This window comes from Cnephaeus nilssonii, assembly GCF_951640355.1.
Source record: "Cnephaeus nilssonii genome assembly, chromosome: 6".
Classification (NCBI taxonomy): domain Eukaryota; kingdom Metazoa; phylum Chordata; class Mammalia; order Chiroptera; family Vespertilionidae; genus Cnephaeus; species Cnephaeus nilssonii.
Genome location: NC_137077.1, coordinates 1817253 through 1842281, shown reverse-complemented (window position 1 = coordinate 1842281; position 25029 = coordinate 1817253). Strand labels below are relative to the sequence as shown.

General features: G+C 60.3%; 1 protein-coding gene across 11 annotated transcripts; it reads left to right on the top strand.

Annotated features, from left to right (window-relative positions):
* The first annotated feature begins 457 nt into the window (after positions 1 to 457).
* Positions 458 to 23820, top strand: FAM118A (family with sequence similarity 118 member A). 11 transcript variants are annotated; one of them, XM_079774937.1, is made up of 9 exons: positions 461 to 678; positions 10216 to 10332; positions 11037 to 11292; positions 14617 to 14838; positions 16923 to 17051; positions 17984 to 18222; positions 19572 to 19601; positions 20364 to 20441; positions 22329 to 23820. In XM_079774937.1, exons 2-9 carry the CDS (start codon positions 10286 to 10288, stop codon positions 22378 to 22380), a joined length of 1053 nt encoding a protein of 350 aa, XP_079631063.1. In that variant the 5' UTR covers positions 461 to 678; positions 10216 to 10285; the 3' UTR covers positions 22381 to 23820. The 11 variants fall into 11 exon arrangements, 10 of the variants coding, with proteins under 10 accessions (XP_079631069.1, XP_079631061.1, XP_079631068.1 ...); XM_079774944.1 differs by having other exon boundaries at positions 17984 to 18269; positions 22329 to 23819; XM_079774936.1 differs by having other exon boundaries at positions 463 to 678; positions 11040 to 11292; positions 17984 to 18269; positions 22329 to 23819.
* Positions 23821 to 25029: the final 1209 nt, after the last annotated feature.

The following is a 25029-nucleotide window of genomic DNA, read 5'->3' as shown; positions in this document are numbered from 1 at the left end:
CGGACAAGATCTCGGCTCTCGCTCGAAGGGAGAGAGAACACTAGGGTACTGCATCCGGAGATAAGAACTCCGAAAGGAAGGAACGCGGGCTGCGGGAGGGGTTGGCGGTTTGAGGAGGGCAGGGGTCTCTGGGCAGCGGGGCGGCTCGGGTGCATGAGTGCGGCGCGGGACGCTGCAGAGGGGCGCTCCCGATCGCAACTGATGCCCGCCCCCACTCTGCAGATGAGGAACCGATTTGCACGGCCAGGGGGGCACGTGGGGCTCACACGCAGGTTCAGAGGGCGGGGTGTCTTCGCACGCGGGACCCACCTGCGCCTGTGTCCCGAGGGGGCGGGGCCTCCCATGGGGGCGGGGCTGGCAGCTCGGGGCGGGGCGCGCGTCCTGGCCCCGCCCCCGCAGGACCGTTGCTTTGGGGGCGGAACCTTCGCGCGGCGGGGGCGGACGCGCGGGGGAAGGCTTTGCGGCGGCGCCGGGGCCGGCACCGTGGGAGTCGCAGCCGAGGGCGGCGCGGCGTCCGCTCCGCTGTCTCCCGGGTGCGCGCGCAGCCCCCACCGCGCAGCCGCCCCCGCGGCCCCGCCCAGCGCCAGGCGTGCGGCCGGGACCGCGGAGACCGGGACCGCTGAGCCGGAGGCGGCGGCGAGGGCGCGAGCTCCGACCAGCGTCCGGGCGGCGCCGCAGGTGAGCGGCGGGCGGGGAGCCCGTCGGGCCCCCTGACACTCCCGGGGCCCCCGGCCACCTCCACGACCCCGGCGGACCTCGGTTCCCAACAGCCCGCTCCCCCTCCCCTCGGGGAACCCAGCCCCCGAGCCTCCGCGGGGTCCGCCCGGCTTCCTGGCCTGCCGGGGTCCCCGGCCGCTCCGGCCCCGCCACTCTCAGGACTCTCCGCACCCCAAACCCTTAAGGCTTTTCCCGAGACGACCTCCCACCTCAGGGCCCGAGGTCCCCCAGGACCCTCGGTTCCAGGAACCCCCCAAGGATGCGCTCAGGACCCCGAGACAGCCCCAGGTTTCCCCGTCCCGCCCCAGGCCTCCTCAGAACCCCCCTGGGCCGCGGGGGGCCTCGGTGCCGTCCCCCCAGAGCGCCCGGTCCCGGCCCTGCCCACCCTCGGCCTCTCCCCCGCCCCCTCCACCACCCGCCCCAGGTTCCGGCCCGCTGGGCTCCCTCTCCGCCCCGTCGGTCACAGGGCGGGTTTCTCAGGCCCGAGGCCCACGGACCGGGGGCGTCTGTCCAGTGCTCCGGGCTTTGTGAGTTCTTGGTGATAAAATAAAGGAGGAGGCGTTAATAGGTCACCCGATGACCCTTTGTTACCCCGCAGGGGCTGGGCTCTCAGCGCCCGCATTTGCATCCGTGTTTACTGTTGCAAGGAGGCCAGAGCGGCCGGTGTTTAACTTTTAATGCTGCTGGGCTGGAGGAGTGTAGTCGGAGCTGCCGCGGAGGAGGAGGAGGAGGGAGCAGGTGAGGGGCTCAGGCGAGTGAGGATGCCCGGAGGTTGCCTTCACTTTTTCACTCCTGGAGCCAACATTGTTGTGAAGGCCGCCAGTTCCCAGGAATTGGCACTGGACTTAGAGGCAGCTCAGTCCCTGCTCAGGGCCTCTTTGGGGGGGGGGGGGGAGGGGGAGGGAAGCAAGTAGGTAGTTTTATATGGTGATGACAGTGCAGCGCCTTGAACTCAGCGGGGAGGGGTCGGTTCTCAGAAGGCTGTTCAGGAGGGCTGGGGGCAGGGGGAGGAAGTGACAGGTAGGGGTGAGCTGGTGCCTGCAGGATGCGGGTGAGGAGTGGGCCAGGGCCATTCCAGGCAAAGGGGACAGCAGGCACGGCCGGGAGGCGGCCACAGAGCAGCCAGGTTTGGAAACCAAGAGGTGTGTTTGGAGCCTTGAGCCATCCTGGGGTGAGTGGCTGGAGCGGTGTGGTCTCCCGGAAGGAAAAAGGTTCTCTGGGTGGAATTAGAGGGGCTTTTATTTATTTATTTATTTTTTAAAAAAATATATTTTATTGATTTTTTTACAGAGAGGAAGAGAGAGGGATAGAGAGCCAGAAACATCAATGAGAGAGAAACATCGATCAGCTGCCTCTTGCACACCCCCTACTGGGGATGTGCCCGCAACCAAGGTACATGCCCTGGACCGGAATCGAACCTGGGACCCTTCAGTCAGCAGGCCGACGCTCTATCCACTGAGCCAAACCGGTTTCGGCTAGAGGGGCTTTTAAAGGGGGGGGGGGGCAGCTTGGTTCCTGAGGTCCCCATGCCCGTGGCCCTTTCTTGAATTGTGGCTTCTACCACCCCCTGAGCCAGTGACATTCCCCTCAGCGCGCAGGGAGAGGAGCTGGTGGGTGGAGGGGGTGAGGGAGGTGTCCCGCCGAGAGACTACAGAAACTGGGAAGTCTGGCCGAGTGCAGGGTGTGAGGTGGGCCAGGGAGTCAAGACCAGATCATGGAACCTTCTGGAGGCCCGGAGGAGGAGGGTGTAGGAGGGGAGTGAAGATGGTTTTCGTGTTGTTGTTAATCCTCACCCGAGGATATTTTTCCGTTGATTTTTAGAGATCCAGGAAGGGAGGGGGAGAGACAGAGAGACATCGGTGTGAGAGAGACACATCCATTAGTTGCCTCCTGGACGCACCCCAACCTGGGCCGGCGATCGAGCCTGCAACCGAGTTACGTGCCCTTGGCTGGAAATGAACCCGGGACCCTCAGTCCACAGGCCAGCCCTCGATCCACTGAGCCACGTAGGCTGGGGCGGTGTTGTGTTTCTGGACAACCACGGCTGGGTGCAGGAGAGCGGTTGGAGGGAGCCAGGCCACGTGAGAGGCGGCAGTGACCTGGGCAGGGCGGAGGCAGTGGGGGCCTGGGCTTCAAGGCACAGCTAAGCGTCAAGTCCAGACGCCGAGAGGGTGCGCTCTCTCCTGCCTGAGCCCGCGAGTTCTGGGCATTGCCACGGGAGCTTTCCCCCAGTTGTCTTTATGCCAAAGGGCAGGTGGTCCCCCAGGGCCGCCCCAGGGTGACCGTCGGGTGTCTTAGGGGGCCCAGCACCCACACCAGAGGGGCAGGCATCGCGGGGCAGGGTCCTGAGGGCTCTGAGGGCAATTTGGAAAGCCCTGGGAGGGCTGACCTGCAGCTCGTCGCGTCTGAAACGTCACTCCGGAGGCAGTGGGACCAGAGCGCTGAAGGACAGCTGGGGGCCGGGAGCAGTGGCAGGGGGTGTGGGGCAGGGAGACTCAGGAAGACAGACCCACAGGACGATGTTGCAGTCGACTCGGTGAGGGAGGGGGAGAGCAGGATGCTCACGGGAGGTGCTCACGGGAGACTGAGCTGATGCAGGGCCGGGTCTGCGCTCCGCGTGGCTTTCACGCGGGTAAAATGTGACTAGCGTGGTTGGGGAACGGAATTTTCAAATGCAAAGGGCTTGGTGGGAAGCAGGCTGCTCTCGGCTTGTTCCTTTAAATGTCATCTCTTCGTGTCTCCAACCGTCCTGGGAGGGACAGATACTGTTCCTTTTGTTCACTTAAAGGAAACAGGTCCGATGGGAGGACGAGGGGTGTCCGGGTCGTTGAACTTAAGGCTGGGCTCTTTCAAGGAGCTCCCACTTCCTGCCCCCAGGAGCCGAGGGGCTGGCCAGGAGCCAGCAGCCCCGAGTGGCATTGCCCCCGCCCGGCCCCTTAGTTGTTCCCTGAGGCGCGTGGCAAACGCAAAGAGCAAACGGAAAACTGTCCGACGCCTCGACCTCGACATCTCCCACGGGCTGCGCTCAGGTTTGGAGAATGAATGGGATCGGCAGCGGGTGGAACTGCACTCAGCCAGGCTGCGGCGTGCTCCCAGAACTGCGGGGCGGCTTGGTGGTAACGCGGACGGTGGGGCCGTGGGTGAGGGTTGGAGGCGCAGTGGACTAGGGATGAGTGCCCAGCAGAGTGGCAAGTGGCGGAACGGGAGCGAGGGGCCCTAATTCCTGGGGGACCTTGACCAAGTCACTGCCTCTGAGTCTCAGCGTTCCCTCTATTAAATGAGGGCATGTGGCGTCGCATCACCTCGAGGACCCCTCCGGCTCCAGGACTCTGTCCCTTTAAGTTGAGTCGGAGGTTTACTTTCTAGAATCTAGAGCATCGCTGGTTTCCCGGGGGATGGATGAGAGCCGGCCTCTGAATTGGTGTGTTTGACCATCGTTGGCTTATCGCTCAGGAACCGTCTGTTTGAATTGTGCAGCGCGTCAGAGCTGATGGACAGACTGTAAAGCAGTTAATGATTGACCGCTTGGCAGGGTTCCTAGCCAAACGCCACGTCTTTGTGCCGGTCTGAGCGGCACCGGCATTCGGAGAAAACGTGCGTGACGGGTTCCCGCGGTGGTTGGCCTCTGCGAGGGCTGCGTGGCCCCAGCCAGGTGAGCGGCGGAAATGACAGAGGCCACTCCTCGGGTCACGGAGAGGGCGGCTGGATGAGGCGAGGCGTGTAAAATGCTCAGTACTTTCCCTTCACCCCAGTGAGGGCGCCACGGGCCATAATTAATGTTGTTTTTTGAACTAAACTGTGGCCTTTACATTTTTTATTCATAATTTTGTTATTTTCTTGGTGTGAGCATTTATGCCCAAGCAACTCTGGAGGCACTGGTTTCCAGAAGCAAGTGAGCACGTTTTGATTATTACAAAATGAACAGCCTCCCTCCCCATCGTAATTCATTGGCTCAATACAAGTGACCAGTTTAGTAGCATGTGTTCACATTAAGGTTTTGTGTTTCTGTAAATTGAAGGAGAGCTACGTTTTACCAGAACTGTGGTTAATTTTTTTTAAATTATTTTTTTCCATCGCCATTTACTCCCCCTATATCCTCTTGCTCCCCCTCTCCCCCCGCAAGCGGGTGAATTAATAGCAGTTCTGGTGGCGCCCGGAGGAGTGGAGCTGGCGGCCGAGGCGGGCCGGAGCGGCAGGTGGACATTTAGATTCAGCGCTACGTCTGCCCCACACGCGTCAGTGATGTGCGCAGCGGACTTCCCATTTGACAGATTTGGAAACAGGTTCAGAGAGGTCTCCCTGCTGGGAAGCGGCGGGGTGTCCTTGACCCCAGACCTGTGTTCTTTCCTCCGCGGGCCGCGCTGCTTCCGTGGAGATGTTGCCGTCCCTGGCTGTTCTGGAAGCTTCCTCTTGGTCCGTTTGCACCTGTTCCCAGCGCAGGTGCAGCTAGTCATGCTAATCCAACCCCCTGAAGCCATAGCTGCGTCACGGTGGCACTGGGGGTGAAAGCGTGCTTGTCAGTGATTGCTGCTTCTGGGGCCCCTCCCAAGTCTCCGCGGGAACCAGATCGCCTTGGGAAGGGCAGTTTGTGGGAATCCAGCCCGAGGAATGGGGCGTGGTGTGAAGGACCTGCAGCGTCAGCGTCATCGTGTGGGGGTGCTGGGAAGTGCCTGCTCCATGGCTCCAGGCTTCCCGACCTGCCAGGTGGTCCGAGGACAGTTGATGGGTGTGGCCCCTTTAAGGACATTCCCGTCCTTAGGAAGGACACCGGTTACATGGATCACACTTAAAACTGGCACCTCCAGTGTGGGGTCTGCTGTGAGCAGCACAGTGTACTAACAGCAGCACGTCTTTCTCATGTGGTCACTAGCGTGTTCTTGACACTCTTGTCTTCCTTTCTCATCCTTCCAGTCCTCAGGGCTGTGGAGCGGGGTGGTGAGTGCGTCCGACCCCCGCGGGCTCTGGGTCAGGGCATGGCTGGTTGCAGGGCTCTGTCCCCGGAGGGGCGGGCGGGGCAGGCGGGCGGGGCTGTCAGCTCTGGTGCCGGGCTCACCCTGGCTCCCCCTCCCCGGAGGGCAGAGTTCCCTAGTGCGGGCGCTGGCCTCAGAGCTTATCAAACTCCTTGTGGTGGTGGTGGTGTTAATCCTCACCCGAGGATCTGTCTCCATTTTTAGAGAGAGTGAAAGGGAGGGAGGGAGGGAGGAACATTGGTGAGAGAGACACAGTGGTTGGTTGCCTCCTGCATGCGCTCTGACCAGGCCTGGGACAAACCTGCAGTCCAGGCCTGTGCCCGTGATTGGGAATCGAACCCACGGCCCTTCAGAGCCCAAGCTGACACCTGGGCAAAGCACTTAGCAAACTCTTGCTTCCTTGCTGATGTCCCATTGGCCAAAGCAGTCACATGACGGAGCCTAGAGTCTGGGTGAGGGCCTGTACCAGGGTGTGGTTTCCAGGAGGTACGTGTGAGGGGGTGGGGTCTTTCAGTCTAGCCATTGGGTTAGGGAGGGGAGGGCGGGGCTTTGTTTTGCCAGCTGTAAATGACAAGTCTGGTGTTCGTAGTTGACTCCCTTATGCTTCGGGACTCAGTTAGATGAGCATTTATTTAGTGCTGGATGCTGGGAATTCAGAGAATAAGGCGATCTCTGGCTACTCGGAAGCTAATTCATAAAATACTCTCAATCTCACCAGTGACGCAGAAAGCGTCCTTAAGACTTACTTGGGCTTAGGTGACCCGGGCAGGAGCTGCTCGCGCGGATCTGTGCCGGGGCCGCCGGTGCTGCCAGAAGGGGCCGCTGGGGCCTTGGGGAGAGTGGGTTGCTATGATGACTTGGCTCTGGCCCTGCAAGCTGTGGTGACAACGGAATCACCAAGGAAACCAAAAGATGCAGCTTCTGAAAGTCTCTGGAGGCTTTTGTTACCGTTATCTGGAATCCGCCGGCCGAGAAGGGCTGGATGGGGGCACGCGGGCTCGCTGTGCTTCCAGAACTTGTGGGGTCCGGGCCCGGTGCTGTGGGCGTCTCCTGCTTGGCCTTGGTTTGCAAACCAGGAGCGGTTTGGATGCTTTCTAGGGTCTGGCCATTGTGCTGCTGGGAGAACAGGAAATGAGGTAATGCCTTCAGAGGTCCTGGTCGGCGAACTTAATGCCTAAATATGGGCAGCTGAGCCGGCCTCACTGCAGTTTGGGAGCGGAGCTGCGGGATAATTGGTGCTTCCAAGGTGGCCCCCTGGAGCCTTCCGGGTGACGTCAGTGCGGGGCGGGGAGGGTCTGTGAAGCTGAGCCGCTCCAGCCTCGGGCCCCAGAAGAGGCCGGGGAAGCTCGCCCGCTGGGGCTCAGTTGTCAGCGCGAGAACTTGTTCTTTGGGGAAACTCGGAATCACTTCATGCGGAGTGAAGTCCAGCCCGTAAAAGTTTAAATGGTTCGCACCTTTTGGCAGATGTTAAGTCAATGTTCAGTTTTCCAGTGTGTCACTATAACCATGACTTTATGGAGAATCAAAAGTAGTTGAACAATAATTAAAAGAATTAGAGACATTATTTTTTAAATCAATCATCTGAAGATATGTGTGTGTGTGTGTGTGTGTGTATATATATATATATATATATATATATATATACACACACACACACTGATTTTAGAGAGGGGAGGGAGGAGAGAGAGAAACATTGATGTGAGAGAGAAACAGCTAGTGGTTGCCTCCCATACATACCCTGACTCTGGATCGAATCCACAACCTAAGTATGTGCTCTGACCGAGAGTCAAATCCAAAACCATTTAAAAAATTTTTTTATTTTTTAAGAGAGAGAGAGGGGAAGGGTGTGTGTGTGTGGCGGGGAGAAAGAAACATTGATGTGAGAGAGACACATCGACTGGTTGCCTCCTGCATGTGCCCCAGCTGGGGCCGGGGATCAAACCTGCAGCCCAGGTCCGTGCCCTTGACCGGAATCGAACCTGAGCCCCCGTGGTGTGCGGGCCAGCGCTCTAACCATGTGGCCACACCGGCCAGGGCGCCACAGAAACAGTGGTGGGCATTTCCTAAGTCTTTGGTTGCCTAGTGACTGTTTAAAAAATCATCTAACGTGTGTGGAGAAGGCCGAGAGAAAAGACTGCTTCCTGTAGGTGGACGGGCCACCTGTTTCAAAGTGCTGTGGATGTGGGTTACTTGGGGGGCAGAGGTGAGGGGGCAGTTGGGCAGGTCCACTGATAAGCGTCCGATATTAACTTTTCAAACCCAACACGCATAGAGGATACAGGTATCTATCTTCTCTCTATAAAAGGCTGACGTGCTAAGTGTCCAGCCATCTGGGTAATGACGTCAAGTAGCAACACCTGGCTTCCTCTCCCTAGCAACGAGGAGCTTCAGGTGGAAACGCTACACTGTAACCAGAGGTCTGAGGTTTTCTCAGCCTCATCCAGTTTGATCCTCACAGAAGTCCCCGAGTAGGCAGATAGGAGACTCGTTGTGTTATGAAGTTGTAAACCTGAAATTCATGTGTAATGTTATTAACCAATGTTGCCCCAATTAATTTAATTTTACAAAGAGGGTTGAATAGGAATGATTCTTTGAGTTCTGTCCTGCATTGGAGGTAAGTGAAGGAAGTGTGTGTGTGGGGGAGGCCAAGGGGAGGGTGCGGCTCACGGACAGGTCACAGTCTGAGCTCTTTGACTCAGCAGTTTGAACGCCCTGAGCTCCGTTCATAACCTTGAGCTTTCACAACTCGGTCGTTAGTAGAATTTTATTTCATCCTGTTAACGGAGGACTGGCGAGGAGTGAGGTCAGCCATTGAGCGCAGGGCCGGCCCACAGCGCTCCTCGAGTGGAGAGCCGCAGTACCTGTTCTTGTCCTTGCTAGTAGCCCACACCCATCTGACCTTGGGTGGCTCAGATGGGAACTCCGGTGGGAGGGGTGGCTAGGGCACCCGCACAGCGGCCGGCGTCAGTGAGCCCTTTCATCGCGGAGGAACAGGGTTCCTCACACTTGGAGAAAGCCGCAGACGCCTCTGGGGGAGGCTCCGCTCATTGCCCTGGGGCAGCACCTCGGGGCAGAGTGCCGGCACCTTCAGGGGACATTGTAGGCTCCGTGTGCTCTGTGTGCTCTGGAGTGTCATGTCTTAGAAACCGATCTTGGAAGATTATTTTAGGTGACCTGATTCTAATTGAGGGAAAAAGATGACACATCTAAAAACGGTGCGCCCCCCCTCCCCGCCCCCCCGCCCCCCGTGCTGGTTAGGGTACTGCAAAGAGGCGCTTACAGACCCCGCTCTCCGCCGTCTGGAAAGCAGTTTGGCGGCGCGAGCTGACGTGTTTCACAGACGCACGTTCTGTGACTCGGCACCCTGCTCCTCAGAAACTCCCCTGACACATCCCTTCCCAAGATGGGAGACACTCGTGCACAGGGTGGTGTTAGAGTGTCGGGCAGCGGCCTGTATGCGGGGTTAGGGCTGGGGATAGAGATAAGGGAAATGATGGCATGTCGGAGGTAGGATTCCAGGGATGTGGCCTTACACTTAACACTTATGAATCATGCCCATAACATGCAGGAAATGCTGTGATTCTAATGCATGAAACGAGGGGGATGTGAACTGTGGTCTCAAATGAGCATGCAATTTAAAGTGCAACGTGTGGAGGGAACATGGACAGTAGTGACAGCTGTTGCTCGTGGTGGGATCATGGTTTTTTTAGATGTTACTTTTCTATATATTTTCTTGTTTCCAGTAAATAGTTCTGGAATTGGGGGCGGGGGGAAGAATGGGATTCTGGGAAAACGATCGAATGTGGAGATAGTTTGGCAGTGGAGACCTAGCTGGTTAGGTCTTGTTTTGTGTAAGTGGAGAATTGACCGTCGACCTTTTTTTTATCCTCACCCGAGGATACGTTTATTGACTTCAGTGTGCGGAAGGGAGAGAAAGAGTGACAGACAGACAGACATTGATGTGAGAGAGAAACATTGATTGGTTGCCTCCCTTATGCGCCCGGTCCGGAGATCAAATTCGCAGCCTAGGTACGTATGTGCCCTGTCCGGGAATTGAACCCGCAACCCTTTGGTGTACGGGATGGCGCTCCAACCAACCGAGCCATCCGGCCAGGGCTTGCCCTCTGACTGCGCTGACGTCTTTGGACCGGATGTCAGTGCGGCACGGGGAGGCCTGGCACCCGGAACCTGCTGAGAAGGTCACGAGCCCCGGCCAACGCGGTCTCGGTGCCGGCGAGCACCCAGCCCTGCACTGCGCTGCATCCCGCCCCCCCCTCCCCGCCCCCGTCCTTCCTGCTGGAAGCTCTTCGGGAACCAGGCCTGAGGGGCAGCGTGAGGACCCGGCACGAGGCGCGGCAGCGCCCGCCCTGCGTTGCCCGGCCAGTGCAGAGGCCGGAGAACCTGCGTCCGAGCCTTGGCGCGGCCTGAGCCGGCAGCCGGGTTAGGGATGGGGCGCAGGAGACGCTGCCCAGGGGCCCAGTGTAAGCGAACGCCCAGGACCTGACTCCATTCCCGCCTCCCTCTTCAGGGCCCTCATCACCGATCGTCCGTCTGGGAGACGGAAGCCGCTCTGACTGACCTCTCTTCAGGGCTCCCAGATGGATTCGCTGGAGAAGACGACACACAGAAGTGAACAGAAGTCAAGGTAAGTGCAGCGACCGCCTGTGCAGGTGTGGCTCTGGCACCGACAGGCGAGGAGCGGGTCGGACGGAGCCGCAGGGCTGTGTAAGCCTCCGCTCCAGCGGCAGAAATGCCCCAGGACGTGACCAGGACCTGGTCTCCCAGGAGAGCAGGGGTCAGGGGTCCCCTCAGACGGGCTGTGGCCGCAGGGGAGCCGTCTGCCCGTAGACCCAGGTTTGCCTGTTAAAGGGGCGCCAGGTCGGAGCGCTGCTCTTGCAATGCGCGGGTATGATGGTGGCAGGAGCCCAGCATTTGCCAGGAATTCTGTCTGCACGGGAGCAGGCATCATCTCGTCATCATTGTTTGCGCGCTCTGCGGCTTCCGAGAATTAAAAGGGCCGTGCTTTTTGTGGAGAGACACACGTCACTTACATGGGCGCTTAACCCCGGGACTCGATGAACAACATACTGCTGTCCTCAAGTCCCCTGTGGAATAAGGAGAGACCATGTATGACAGACAGACAGGAAACAATGCCTCCTGTTGCAGCAGCGGAGATGGGGAAATGTGCATGTGCGTGTGTGCATGTGTGCACACGTGTGTGCTGTGCGTGTGCCAGAGCGCAGCCCAGGCCGACAGGACCAAGCACCTTGCCGATCTCCCCAAATGCGCGGCTTCTGTTCGGGGCGGTCCTTTCACGCTGACTTTCCTTCTCTCCCTCCGGTTGTTAAGCAGAAAGTTTTTGAAAAGCCTCATCCAGAAACAGCCGCAGGAACTGCTCCTGGTCATCGGCACGGGCGTCAGTGCGGCCGCGGCCCCCGGGATCCCCGCGCTGTGCTCCTGGCGGAGCTGCCTGGAGGCCGTCATCGAGACCGCAGAGCAGCTGGACGTGCTGCACCCCGGGGACGCGGCCCAGTTCCGCAGGAAAGTGCAGAAGGACCGGGACCTGCTGGTCGTTGCCCACGATCTGATCCGGAAGATGTCGCCGGTGAGTGCTGCTCAGGTGGCCCTGGGGACCTTGGTTCGGCCAGGTGGGGAGTCCGGAGCGCTCACGTTCAGCTCCTACCAGCCTACCAGCCTACGTGTGTCTTCCTCAGAAGCGTCCGGCTGGGGACCCAGCAGTCTTTCCTTCCCGCAGTCCCGCCTCTGAGCAGCGATGCCGGGGCAGCGTGGGCCCTGGAGCAGCCGTGTCCGGGGAGCCTGCTGTGAGCTGCCGGGTGTCGCCTGGCTGCGCTTGGCTCGAGCTTGTGGTTTCCTGTCTCGCAGGGAGGGGGTTGCCTGAGGTGCGCTTTGGGCCGGGCTGGCCAGCCCGTCCGTGCGATGACAGTGGTTGCCAGAAGCACGTCCAGGTGGGAGCCGTGCTGGCGGTCTGCAGGTGGCCGTGCTGGCGGAGAGGAGCACTGGGTGCTGCAGGAGGCGGTGGCTGAGTGGTGCCTGGGGTCGGGGTCGGTGCAGCAGTGGGGGTGGCCAGGTCCCCATCACACGGGCTGGCTGCAGCGCAGGCGCCAACGCTGGAAGCGGACACGGCAGGGCAGGGCAGGTTCCGCTCGGCACCCCGGTGCTTATGGAGAAGCACAGCCGACGTCTGGGAACTGGGTCAGGGGGGGGAGGAGGAGGCCCGGCACAGGAGAAGGTGGGCATCGGGAGCTACAGCACGTCCGGCTGCTGTGGCGGGGACCCAGCCACGGGCTTCCGTGGGCTCACACTTGGCTTCTCACATGGAAACCTGCAGGCAGCCCGACCCCGGGTTCGCCCCTCTCCTGCTGCGCCACCCTCCGCGCAGCCGCTGCTCCTGCTCCACGCCAGGTCCACGCTGCTGCCAGTGACTCCAGCGCGTGGGAGGGGCTGCCGTGGAAGCCACATGGACCCCTTCCGTTGTCACCATGCTGGCCAGTGTCACGTGGCCACGCCCATTTTCCCAGGGTCCGAGGAGCGTTCCCATTGGTGTCTGTGCCGAATGTGGGTTCTGTGATGAGGGGCAGCGAGGTCCCAGGGCGGGTGGCCCTCCTGCTGCCTGTCGGAGCGTGCTGTGCGCAGAGCTCGGCAGTGGCAGAGCCTGGCCGGGGAGCCCAGCGTGGTTCCTCTCTGGTCCTTGAGGGCCAGCGGCCGGGCCTGTCGTGGGCAGAAGGGGGAGGGGTCAGTGGACTGAGAGGCGGCAGGGCTGCTGGGCAGACCGGCCCGTCCAGGGGAGCGTGCATTTGAGGCGAGGCCAGGTGGGCTGCTGCTTGTTTAGTCCGGGAGGTGAGCTTTATTCTTCTCTCTTTACTTTTGAAAACTTCGTAAAAAAGAGTTACAGTGCCGCCTGTCAGAGCCTGTGCTTCCAGCCGAGTTCAGCAGGCTGAGAGCAGGCAGGCCTCGGTGGGGCGTTGGGAGTCAGGGGGGGGGTTCGCCAGGGAATTAGTTCCAGCGAAGCCAGGGCAGGGCAGGCAGAGGGGCTGGAAGCGCCTGCAGGTGGTGGTTGTGGTGGTTGTGGGATCTAAGCTGCGCCTGGGAGAAGCTGGCCGGCGAGGGAGGGAGAGACCAGGCCAGTGGGGGCAGGTGCCTGGCTGCAGGTCTGCATGGGCTGGACGGCCTGGGAGCTGCCGGGGCTAGAGAGCGGGGCAGGTGGAGGGAGAGGCTAAGCAGAGGTCTGGAAAGGGTAATGGTGAGGTTGGGGAGGTGGCCATGGGTGGGAGGGACCAGCACATGGCAGGAGAGATGGAGGCGTGTCGAGGCCTTGGTGCAGTAGGATCCCTCGGCACAAGCTGAAGGAAGAACAGCGGGGAGGCGACAGTGACCGAGAGCCACCCACGCCCTCTGGGTCAGGGAGTGAGAGAGCCAGTTTTGAGGTGGGGAAGGTGGTGAGGATGGAGGTGTGGGGCGTACTGAGGGCAGACCCCCAGGAACGGTGGAAGGGTTTTCAGAATCGGGGCGGGGGTCAGAAAGGGGAGTGCCCAGATGTGCCAGGCCAGCACGGCCAAGGGTGAGCCTGAGGAGGGGCGGGGAAGGATTAAAGAAGACAGACGAGAATACAGCTGGGGCTTGGTGGATCTCCCGGGCCTGGATGAGGACACAGACCCAGCCTGCAAGCCGAGGCTGTATTTTCTAGTCAGAGCACACAAAGCAACACACGGGAAGTGGTCAACACGGTTACAATGTTCCTGTGCGTTTCACCTTGTTTTGGCAGCACTTGCTGCACCTCCCACAGCCCATTAGCTTCCCAGGAAGGAAGTAGGGAGGGCTGTAAGGTTAAGCTTAATTATGCTAAGAGGGCTCTGCCCTCCAGGCTGGGACTTGTGGCCCTGCCACAGGTCAGTCCGAGGCTTGACCCTAGAGCCGCTCCCTACACCCGGAGCCACGGGATAGGAGATAATCTGAGTCTTGTGACAGCTGACACCCGCGGGCTCAGAGGGCAAGGACAGAGGTGAATTCTGAGGGACAGTGGAAGCAGAAGGCGATGGAGAGGCAGAGGGTGGGCAGAGGGGTTCCGCACGCAGGCACAGCCCGGCTGCACTGCCCGCGGCTGCCCTGCGCGGGTGGCTGGCGAGGGCGGTCTTCCTGGGAGTGCACCCTCCCAGCTCCCACCCGCTCACCGGGCCCACAGCACAGCCCTTCACGGGCGTCCTTTGCTCTCCTGTCGCCAGCTGCTTGCTTCTCCTCCCACGCCCATCCCGCCGGCTCCACTGCGGCAGCTCTGACCTGGCCACGGCACCCTTGGTGCCACCCCAGGGCCACACGCCACCCTCGTCCTGTGGAGTCCTCCGCTGCGTGTGCCACACCGACTCCCCTGAGCGAGGAGGCCATTGAGACACCATTTCCTAGACCCCAACGAAGAGCACCCCGTTGTGGCAGCTCTCAGAGGGGGCTCTGTACTTGGTCTCCCAGGACCCCCGTGGTCTGGCTCTGGGTCACCTGACCGCACCTGCCGACACAGCCTCACTCCTGCGCGGGGGCTCCCTGCTCACCTTTGGACCCACCTGTGCTGCTACCCCAGGGCCTGCGCTTTTCTCCCCTCGGCTGGGATGCTCTCTCCAGAGGCCCCTCTGCCAAAGGCCCCACATCAGAGAGGCCCCCCGGGCCTGCGGCCCACCTACCCGTGCCCCAGCAGTCGCTGCCCCCGCCTCTTCTGGCTTCACTTGCCCCAGAGCATTTAGCACCATTGATGGATCATGTGTTTGTAAATGATCTGTTTCCCTCCTCTAGCGTTTAATTAACTGCGAGGTCAGGGGTCCCCTCCCTCCTCTCCGCCCTCCCTAGCAGCCGGAGGATTGCCTGGGTGGGCTCGTGCTGCTGAGAGGTGATGCTGTTGTAACTCAGGTCCACCTTTCTGTAGCGGACGGGCGACACCAAGCCCAACTTCTTCCAGGACTGCCTGATGGAGATCTTCGACAGCCTGGAGCAGCACCTCCAGAACCCGCAGGTGCTGCAGCCCATCCTCAGCCTCATGGACCGCGGCACCATGGTGCTCACCACCAACTACGACAACCTGCTGGAGATCTTCGGGCAGCAGCAGAACAGGCCCATGGAGTCCCTGGATTTGAAGGACAAGACCAAGGTGCCGGCTGAGGGGCCGTGGGCGGGAGTGACGGGCGGGAAAGGCTGGAAGTGCTGGCATTGCCGTGGGCGTGGAGGCCCTCGCTCCTCTCCACGGTGACAAGGCCTCGCTTGGTCCGGCCTGTGCGCCGTCCCTTCCGCAGGCAGCTCGCGTGCAGGGCTTCGCCCGCCCTCCCCGGAGCGTCTCGGGCCGCGCTTGTCTTTTGCCTCCCGTCCTGCTGCCCGGGTGTCTCCTCTCACTCATTCATTGGTGTGGGAAGTCGCTAAGGGAAGCAGAGCACGCAAGCCTAGTGCTGTGAATTTCGGTTAATTTGCTTTAAAAACCCCGCAAATTGGGATTGCAATATATAAAATTATTATCCTGATCCCCCCTGCCCCCTGAATATTATACTCTGAGCATTTTTCTGTCATTGGCTTTTTACATTTTGTAAATTAATTAATTAATTTTTTGCCTCTGAGAGCGTATTTCTTTGGGGCATGATCTCGCCATGGCGGCTGCTCTGTATCCTTGGCTCAGCGAGTCTGCAGGTGGCTCTCCAGGCCGCGGCTGTAGAGCTTGGCTGTAATTTACATGTGGCCGTGGGAGGAGGCGAGCAGTGTTTATCTCCTCTGCCATCCTGAGCAGAACTCCAGTAAGCTGTTTTTAAAAGCACGACTTTGAAGGACAATATAATTGTAAAATAAAGTATAATTGTTGCCCTTCCTCTCTTACTATAGCATATTTCACGCTGATAAATAATGCTGCAATGACAGTCCTGTACTTCCGTGCCTCTCTGTTTATTTCTTTAGCATAAGTCCCTAGAAGAGGTTCAGGGTCAAAGGGCATGACCTTTTTTTGTTAATCCTCACCTGAAGATTTTTATATTTTTCAGAGAGAGGCAAGAGGGTCGGGGGAGAGAGAGAAACATTGATATGAGGGAGACCCATCAACTGGCTGCCTCCCCCATGAGCCCTGTCCAGGACGACTCGCTTTATTGCGGCGCTGCGTTATTGCGGCGGTCTGCAACCAAACCACCAAACGTCCGAGGGACGCCTGGTTCCATTTCCCGTATCTGCCGCCGCTAGTGCCACTCAAACACAGGACACACACACCTCACCCACGGGCCGGGGGAGCACGCGGCGTGTTTGTGTTCCTTTCACGCGGGTTGAATGTAGCTCCATTCAGCGACTTCTTGTCTGGACGCCCGTGTCCTTCGGAGCGTGCTCAGACGTTCACCGGTGTCGCTGTGAGCCAGGACGGCTGCTGTGCTGTCTGGTTCACCAGGGAAGGGCGGGCCCCTCCGCGCACAGGAAGCTAGAGATCGCGGCTCAGTCAGGCCTGAGTCGGGGGAGAGCACGGCTCGCACCCGAGAGCTTCCCTTTGGGAGCCTTTCTCCCCAAGATGGGCCGAGACGGCAGCCGGGCGGCGGGGCACACGGGCCTGGGCACCGGCTGTCCGCCCCCGCGTGCTGCCCAGCCTCCCGGTGCCCTCGCCCCTCGGGACAGACCACCTGCTGCGCCCCAGCCTCCTGGTCCCCCCGGGCGGCTGCTCGCGGTGTCAGGGTGTCTCTGGGATAAATGAGAGGGCGGGCGGCGGCGATGTGGCTGCCCCTCTGCTCTGGGTCAGAGCGGTTCCTGTCTGTCTGTCTGTCTGTCTGTCTGGGTCGTCAGCAGTGCCCGCTGCGGAGGAAGCCGCGGCCTAGCTGGAACGGGCACGCCGTGGTCTGTTGAGGACCTTTGTCCTGAGCCCTGGCCGGACGTCACTGGAGGCTGTTGCTAGTCGTTCTCCGTCCACTTCCTTCGGGGGGGGGGCGGGGACGGCAGGGCCCGCAGCACTGAAATGGCCCAGGCCACAGAGCGCGGCCTCCGCTCTCTCGCCCCGGTCAGTCCCGCGGCGGCCGTGACCGCGGCGTGGAGGGCGCTCTCGGAGGCGATGGGCAGGGGGACTAGCGCACGCAGCCGAGTTGCTCCAGGCTTTACAGGCACCGTCAGTGCAGACACCTCACTCTTCCCAAGTCGGTTGGGAAGACCCGGATCCGGTTTGGGCGTCTCCCTCTCGCCGCTTTCAGTGACACCAGCTTCCCCTGTCGCCCCGATGTCTGGCAGGTCCTCCAGTGGGCACGCGGGCACATCAAGTACGGCGTCCTCCACATCCACGGCCTCTACACGGACCCCTGCGGGATGGTCCTGGACCCATCCGGGTACAAGGACGTCACGCAAGACCCGGAAGTGATGGTACGGCCCTGGGACTCGGGTGGCCGCAGCCTGGTTTCCAGACCTCCAGGCATTCCTGCCCCTCGGGACCTCAGGGCTGCGGGGCTGGGCCTGTGCGGTCAGGGCCTGGCCGGCATGCCACGCGCACAGGTGCTCAGTGGGCGCTCGGTGAGGCTCATTACAGCGGTCCATCCTGACTCCGCCCCCCGCTTCCTGCGCGCTGCTCAGGGACGCAGTGGAGTTTCTTCCGATTGACGTGCAGGCCCGCAGGGTCTGTGATGCTGTTCTCTGGCCACTGCTCTGTCCGTCTGTCCTTCCTTCCTTCCTTCCTTCCTTCCTTCCTTCCTTCCTTCCTTCCTTCCTTCCTTCCTTCCGTTTAAATATATTTTTATTGATTTCAGAGAGGAAGGGAGAGGGAGAGAGAAACATCAAGGAGAGAGAAGCATTGATGGGCCGCCTCCTGCACATCCCACACTGGGCCCGGGCCCCACTGCAGGCCCGAGTGACTGGGTGCAGTCTCCTTCCCCTGTGCCCACTCCCCTGCGTCACTGTCCTCAGCACTGCTGCCCTCACTCCCCAAACCCTCTCCCCCCGATGCCAGCCTCCTGACCCCCAAAGGTTCTTTCTCTGATCCATTGAGACACGTTAATTCCAGGGTGTGGCATGTGAACAGCAACATGTCATGTCCTTATTTTGTGTTTTAAAATTGTGCACGATTTTAGAAAATTTGCATTGAGCGGGCGCTCAGCTCAGAATTGGTGGGCAGGGTGGGCCGCCGGCTGTGCCGACTTCGGTTCCTGTGACCTGGCCGTTGCCGGGGCCCGAGACGGTGCTGCCTGTGCCTGTTCTCAGGGGCCCTGGGGAGGCTGCCGAGCGGGTGACTGAGGAGCGCAGCTGTGGGCGGCCGGGCCCCGCTGAGCCCGCCGAGCAGCTCGTGCCCCGCTCTCTCCCAGGAGGTGTTCCAGAGCCTGTACCGCACCAGGTCCTTCCTGTTCGTGGGCTGCGGGGAGACCCTGCGCGACCAGATCTTCCAGGCGCTCTTCCTGTACTCGGTGCCCAACAAGGTGGACCTGGAGCACTACATGGTGGTGCTCAAGGAGAGCGAGGACCACTTCTTCAAGCACCAGGCCGACATGCTGCTGCACGGCATCAAGGTCGTGTCCTACGGCGCCTGCTTCGACCACTTCCCGGGGTACGTGCAGGACCTGGCCGCGCAGATCTGCCGGCAGCGGAGCCCAGGTACGCAGCCTCACGCTCCGCGTAGACCAGGGCCTGCCCGCGTTCCCTTTTTTCTTAGATATAATTCACACACCCCAAATAAAATGGACACTTTTTTTGAGCTCTTATTTTACATACCATTCAATTCACCAGTTTTTAGTTATTTCCCCAAACTGTCCCCCTGAACTTCAGTCATGGAGGACCGGGTGACAGTAGCCGACAGCTGTGCGTGGAGCCGCGCACACCGGCTCAGGTGCAGATGCCCCCCTTCAGGGGCCACGTCCGCAGAGCTGCCCACCGCCCTGTCAGACGGGCAGAGTGCGCCCAGGACGGCGGCTTCGTTTCCCATCGGCCTTTCCGAGCTCGTTAACTGGCCCTCGGCCCCTCTCCTGGGGGCGCTCTCCTGCCGGGAGTGACCGAGGCGTGAGCGACGCCCACATCGGTCAGCTCACACAGGGCAGCTGCCGGCTTCGAGTCTCCTAAGTCAGGGGTGACGGCGACTGTCACCGAAGGGTAACGGGAAACCCAGGCACCCACCCCGCACGGCCTTGGGCGCAGCACGGGGACGGGGGCAGGTGGGACCAGCTGTGATGTGCGGACTGGAGACGCCAAGACCATGGCGGCGGGGCGGCACCGGAGTTTCCCCACCAGCCCTTTGCGTAAACAGCCCGCAGAGGGGGCTGCCTGAGGGCGTTGCCGTTGTGCCCGAGTCGAGCTGACCGCTGGAGAGTCGGTTTCCTCCCGAGGAGCAGGGCGCTGCGCTGCGGCCGCGGCTGTGATGTCTACATTCGTGGCCCTACTTCCTGTTGGCTCAGGTCCCCAGTGCGGCCGGCGGCTGACCAGAGGCGTGGGCCGAGCTCCGAATGAGCCATGTGCCTGGCTGGGCAGGTGTTTTGAAGCTGGAATGGGGTCCTGGACTGAGCAGGGGAGCCGTCCCCCTCCGGTGTCCCTGAGCGGGGCTCTGCTGGCTCTGGAGAGGGACGGTGTGCTCGCCACCTCTGCCCCTGCCCGCCACCTCTCGCCTCCGCACGCACAGGCACCCGGGCACCAGGGCCGATGCCAACCTGCATGCGCTCGGCTCCCGGAGCGCACCGGGGCCTTGCGATCTGTGCCTCAGACACATCTGCTCGCGTGGGGACCGTGAGCTTACACGGTGATGACAGAAGTAGTGACAGCTGTGCCCCCCGCGCTCCCCGGGAGGTGGAGAGGGAAGGACACTACCCAGCCTGGGGCCGGCGGTGGTCAAGCTGGGCAGCATCCTCACCGTGCCCCCAGCTGGGGGGCGCACATGGCTTGGTCTCTGACCGTTTTCCTTTCTTCCAGATGCCGACCGGGTGGACAGCACCACGCTGGGTAAGGCGCGTCTTGGATGTCATCCGCCTGGTTTGCCCGCGCGGTCCTTGTCTTCCTACCGCGAGCTGTAAATCACAGACACGGCCTCACAGGGACACTGGCCTGAGAGGACACAGCAGGGCGGGACAGGCCTGCCACCGGGAAGGGGCGACAGCGCCCCCTCTGCCCGGAGCACAGTGTAGTGGGACGCGGCCTGAGGCTCAGGGCATCAGCTGAGGCGCGGTCATGGACCCGGCCCCTTCAGAAGTTTAACTGCAGAGGTTCTAAGCGTTCGTAGAAAATGTCCGACTTAACGTGTTTGAAATACAAATGCTCTTTCTGCTGCTCCACGCTGCCTGCCTCTGTCTAGACACGAGGTGGCTGAGCTCGGCTGCCAGCGGCCGCCTGGGGTGTGCTGGGCTCTGGCCTGCACGCTGGGCAGTTTGTGGGTCAGAAGGGGCTCAGCTGGGAGCGGGGTGTCCATGTGCAGCCCCCGCCTCCCTACCGCTGGGCTCAGCGGCCCAGACACGGATCTTGCAAGTGGTGGGCTCAGTGCAGGACTGAAAGCGGTTCAGGAATCACAGCAGCTCAGGAATGGCAGCGGCCGTGTGCTCAGCTCCCCCTTGCCCTGCGTGCGTGAGGGACACGTTGGTTATGTAGCTTCCTCCCAGCGCCGCCGCCTCCTGGAAACGCAGGAGCTCCATGGACGCCCCTGGCCGGGCCGGGCTGGTGGGCGCCCGGGGAGGGCTGAGGAGCAGCTTTCTAACGAGCGTCTCCTCGCAGGGAGCGGGTGCCAGGACTGCGCCAAGAGGAAGCTGGAGGAGAACGGCATCGAAGCTTCCAAACAGCTCCGGCCCTCAGGTACTAGGCTTCCTGGGGGCGCCCTCAGGGTTGCTGACTTGTGGGCGGGGCAGTCGCTGTGCGAGATGCGTGTCACTCCACCTGCCCGGAGGGACCCCTCCAGACACTTGTGCTCATGCACATTAGCGTGTTGTTGGAAAAACACGTAGAGAACATGTGAGGTCAGCAGTGAATGCTCACAAAGTGAATGCACCACGTATCCCATCCGGGTCCAGACGCAGAGCAGCGTTGGGAACCCCTCTCCCCACACACTTGTCAGTCACCCCACCACCACCCAAGGGTGACCGCTGTCGTAGGCGCAGGTTTCCTGTCGAGGAGGGTGTGCCACCCCGTTCCCAGGGCTCTGGGCGCCAGGTGCTGAGGAATTGCACGAGGACGTCTGTGTGTGGAGTCTGCGTGCTCCATCCCCCGTACTCCCTCTGGGACCATCTGTGGCTTCCTGGATTGGGCCCGTCTTCCGCCCCCTCCTGGATTCACACTGCTGTCCACTGCGTCTGGAACGTCTTAGTTTGCATTTTCTGTCTCCATGTTTCAAAATCTTTCTGCGAGAGTTCCAAAAGTACCTCTGGCCTGGGGTCCGGGGACTTGGACAGTGTGATCGCCAGTTTCCAGGGGCTCTTGTTCCCCGAGTTGCTCTTTCTCAGCATCTGTTTGTTAGGACGGCGACACCTTCCCGGGTCTCTCAGAAGCAGAGGCTTCCCTCGGTGCCTGGCGCGACTCCATCCCGGAAAACTCCATTGGAGTGGAGGGTTTTCAGATAAGAGTTTCTTATTACTTTATAAGAAAACCTCAGTAAAACACGCTTAGACACTACATAATAACCAACCAGGAGTTTCTGGAGCTCTGAAGCATGTACCGTGTCAGTTGCCGACTTATTTAACATGTGAACTCATTCCTCGGGGTATGTGTGAGCCACCCTGCGATACTGCATTTCCTCCTACGCCCCGAGGACCGAGCACTGCTGAGTGTCTGTTGTAGATAGAAAGATCCACGATGGATGCAGACGGCACTCAGTCCGAGAACGGCAACAGGCGCGGCAGGCCTCACGCTGGCTGCTTGCAGACGGAGGGGCGGCCCGGTTAGGGCGGGTGGTGGGAGAGGGACGGTCTTCTGTCCTTCAGGAGGCGCTGGGAGCTCGTGGCGGGGGAGTGGCTTCCACGGCCTCCCCGATTGTGTCCACGTTCAGGGCACGTAGAGCTCACCGTGCGGTCGCTGGAGGGGAGCCCACTGTGAGGGCATTTCGGATAAGATGCTTGGCCGTCTCGTGGGTTGTGAATGCAGCGAGTGGAGACACGCGCAACTAAATAAAACCAACGACAAGTGTCTTACGCGGCGTTTCCTTGGGGCCAGTGTCTCCTTCCTGCGGTGTCTTCAGGGCCGCAGATGAGAGGCCGGCCCGGGTGGCGGTCTCGCTGGAGCATGGGTTTCTGCTGCTGCTGCGCACCCAGCCTTTCTCCCGGGGCCTCGGAGCGGGGCGGCGGCAGGGCTTCCTGCTGGGGGAGCAGGGCCTGAGCCGCAGCGCCCACCGCCTGCCTCTCCCTGCAGCTTCGGCCCGCCGGGCCTTGGTCTCTCGCAGCCAGCTGGCCCTGCCCTGCGCGTGGGTGAGGCCGGGCTCATCTTGGCGCTGCTGGCCGATCTGCGCAGGCGGGAGCCATCACGTGCTGACACCGCCTCTGCCCTGAGGGAGGAGCACCCACGTTCACGGGCGGTTCCGCAGCTCTTCCAGAGCCCACAGCCATTTCTGCACAACGGCTACTGCTCCCCCGAGATGGAGGCCTTTTCTGAGTCTTCAGCACCTAAGAAAAACTAAGTTTTCTGAAGTAGAAATCGGACGGCAAATACTTTTTCGAGCTGAGCCTCACATCTTGTATTCCTTTGTTTACACAGACGATGCTGGCGCATCTTGAAGTCTTCAAAACCAACAAAACCTGCAACTTGAAAACCAGCCTTCTGTGACCACAGTGCCGTACCGGGATGAGGAGGAATGTTCGGGGACTCCCATGGACCTCTCACTTGTAACCGTCATGTACCCCAAGAGAGCCCTGTGGGGTGTGGCCCGCGGAGGCTGGGTGACAGTCCCACCGTGTGTCTAACTGCTCGGGGTGCAGCGCACACCTCAGGTACCTCCGTGAGGACTGGCGGACAACTACCTCAGGGCCGGTGGCGGGAAGGGAGGTGCCTGGTGCTCCGGGCTCCCCGACTCGCCCTTTGTCAGGTGGCTTTTCTAATAAAGGGGACAGTGGAGACTACAAGCAACAGTAGTTGCCAAAGAGAAAATAAGAAACTAGACTCTTAAATTTTATAATTTTTATGCGGAAACATCTGTTACCATAGAAGACACTTTTAAGGTATGTTTGTTACGTTGTTAAATAGTAAAGAATATTCGAGGTGTTGAATCTGCCAGTGAGATGATGTCTTAAAAGAAAGACTGGGCCAAAGGGCTGCTTTGGAACGCCGTCATTTTGTGACTCAGTTCCAAAGAGCGGCGGGGCTGTCCCGGAGCGCTAGAGCGTCATCGCGAAGAACCAGAGGCCTCCTCTTTATAGAGCGCGAGGGAGGCGGGGAGAACGGCGCTTTTCCTCCCGTGAGTGCGCTGAACAGGGATTGAACCCGCAACCTTCTGGTGCACGGGATGGTGCTCTAACCATCGAGCAGCCCGGCCAGGGCAGGGGGCCTTGTCAGCAGTGCCGTACCCAGTGGTCCAAGTCCGCCTTGAGGCTGATGAGCAGTTACAAGTGGAGCAGAGAGGTTCTAAACTTGCAGTTAGAGTATAAGTCCCAAGCTTCCCAAGTCTCCCCTCCCAACATTCTCCGCCATGGCACGTGACGGGGCACAGCGCGAGGCAGGCAGGCCTGGGGAAGGGGCTGCCGCACCCGCCTCTTCGTTTCCCCGCTGGCAGGGGCACAGCGTGAGGCAGGCAGGCAGAGGGCGCGGTGGGCGGTTGCTCTGTGACTGGCAAAGGCCCTGTTGGTCTGTTTTAGCGGCTCCTATTTCATGTGACTTTCTTGCCAAGCACCATGACACTCCCTCCCCGCTGTGGCGCTGGCGCTCCCTCAGGCACCAGGAACTAGAAACGTGAGGCTGGGATGTGTGGGCAGAGAAGCTGCACCTGCTGAAGACCTGTCTGCTTTCCAAGCATGAAGCACATATCTTCTTTGCTCCTCTGGTCACAGTTTTAACTTCAGCTCTGCATGCTCAACCTTTCTCCTGTTACGACAAGGCTTGTTTCATTTCATGAGAATTCTTACCGTGAGTTGCCACTCAACTGTGAAGTAAGTGATTACTTGAATGTTTAGTGTTTGAAAAGCAAACATTAGACAGTTTTTAAGGACTCTCAGAAGTGCGATCAGGGATGGATGTGTCTGAAGGCTGGGCAGGCACGGGTGTGGCCACGTCACAGCAGGGAGAGGGACGTGGGAGGAGGGGAGGGCCGCTCAGGACAGCTCCGAGGGCCACTCTGAGCGCCACGCCGGGGCGGAGGCCTTGCTGCGAGGAGCGAGCCTGCCCGGAGCCAGTTCCGCCGTCAGGCTTGTTTAAAATGCACTTAAAGCAACGTGACTGATGAGCGAGGAACAGTTTGAGCACACCTGCTTCGCGTCTGTAAGGCTCCGTCCTTGAGAAACTAGGTCGGGGGACAGCCTGGCCGTCTGTTACTGCAGCTACAACGTTCTGACGTTTTTAAGTGGTCGTATTTTAAATAGTTATACGGGCACCTACACAATAGCCTCTTTGCTGCCTCACCGAAGCCTGAACTACTTGCTCTCCGGCCATAAAGAAGGTTGCTGACCTGCTAGTGAAGCAGGTGAACTCGCCCAGTGGAACGGAGCTGCGCCAACCAGCGGACCCCGTGAGCCGCCAGCCCTGCACCGCCAGCGCCCTCAGACCCCTTCCACCACTGGACCCGGCGCCGCCCACGACACAAGCCGACTTTGGGCATTTTCAAGATCAAGTGCCATATGTGCTATGATATCTGTAGTTCTTAACCGTGTGACGTGTGCAAACTAGCTGTTACTTTTATCGGGCTCCTATTGTTTTTGGAGAGTGGCGTTCCAGCCCGTTTCCTGTTGCTTGGTGGTTTGCGTAGAAGGTGGTTTCAGGAACGCGAGGCCGCTGTCCCAGGCCTGCCTCCTGAGTCCAAGTTGAGAGAACAGGCAGCCCAGGAAGAGGAGGGACACAGCTCAGTGGCACTGAGGGGACAGTCCAGTGTTAAGCTGACGTCTTTCAAGGCAGGAAAGTCGGAGATTGAGGTGAGACTGCCGGCACGGAAACAAGGAACCAGGGAGACCGAGGCCTCTGCTCTCCAGTTCGCAGAGGAGCTGTGAGCAGGGAGCAAGGCTGACCTCATGGTGCAGTGCGTCCCGTTTACATGCGACGTGAGTGTAGTTTGGAAGCGAGTCCGCTACTTCCGGGCTCCTCCCCGGTGGCACTCGGGCCCCACGCAGTCGCCACCAGACCAGCAGCACCTCCGCACGCTGTTCCATCCCGCGATGGAAAGTCGAGCTGACAACGCTGCACCTTCTTTCCCGCCCGGAACAAGGCACTGAAGGGGAAAGTCTGTTCGTTTCCTTCTTAACAGAAATGACATTTA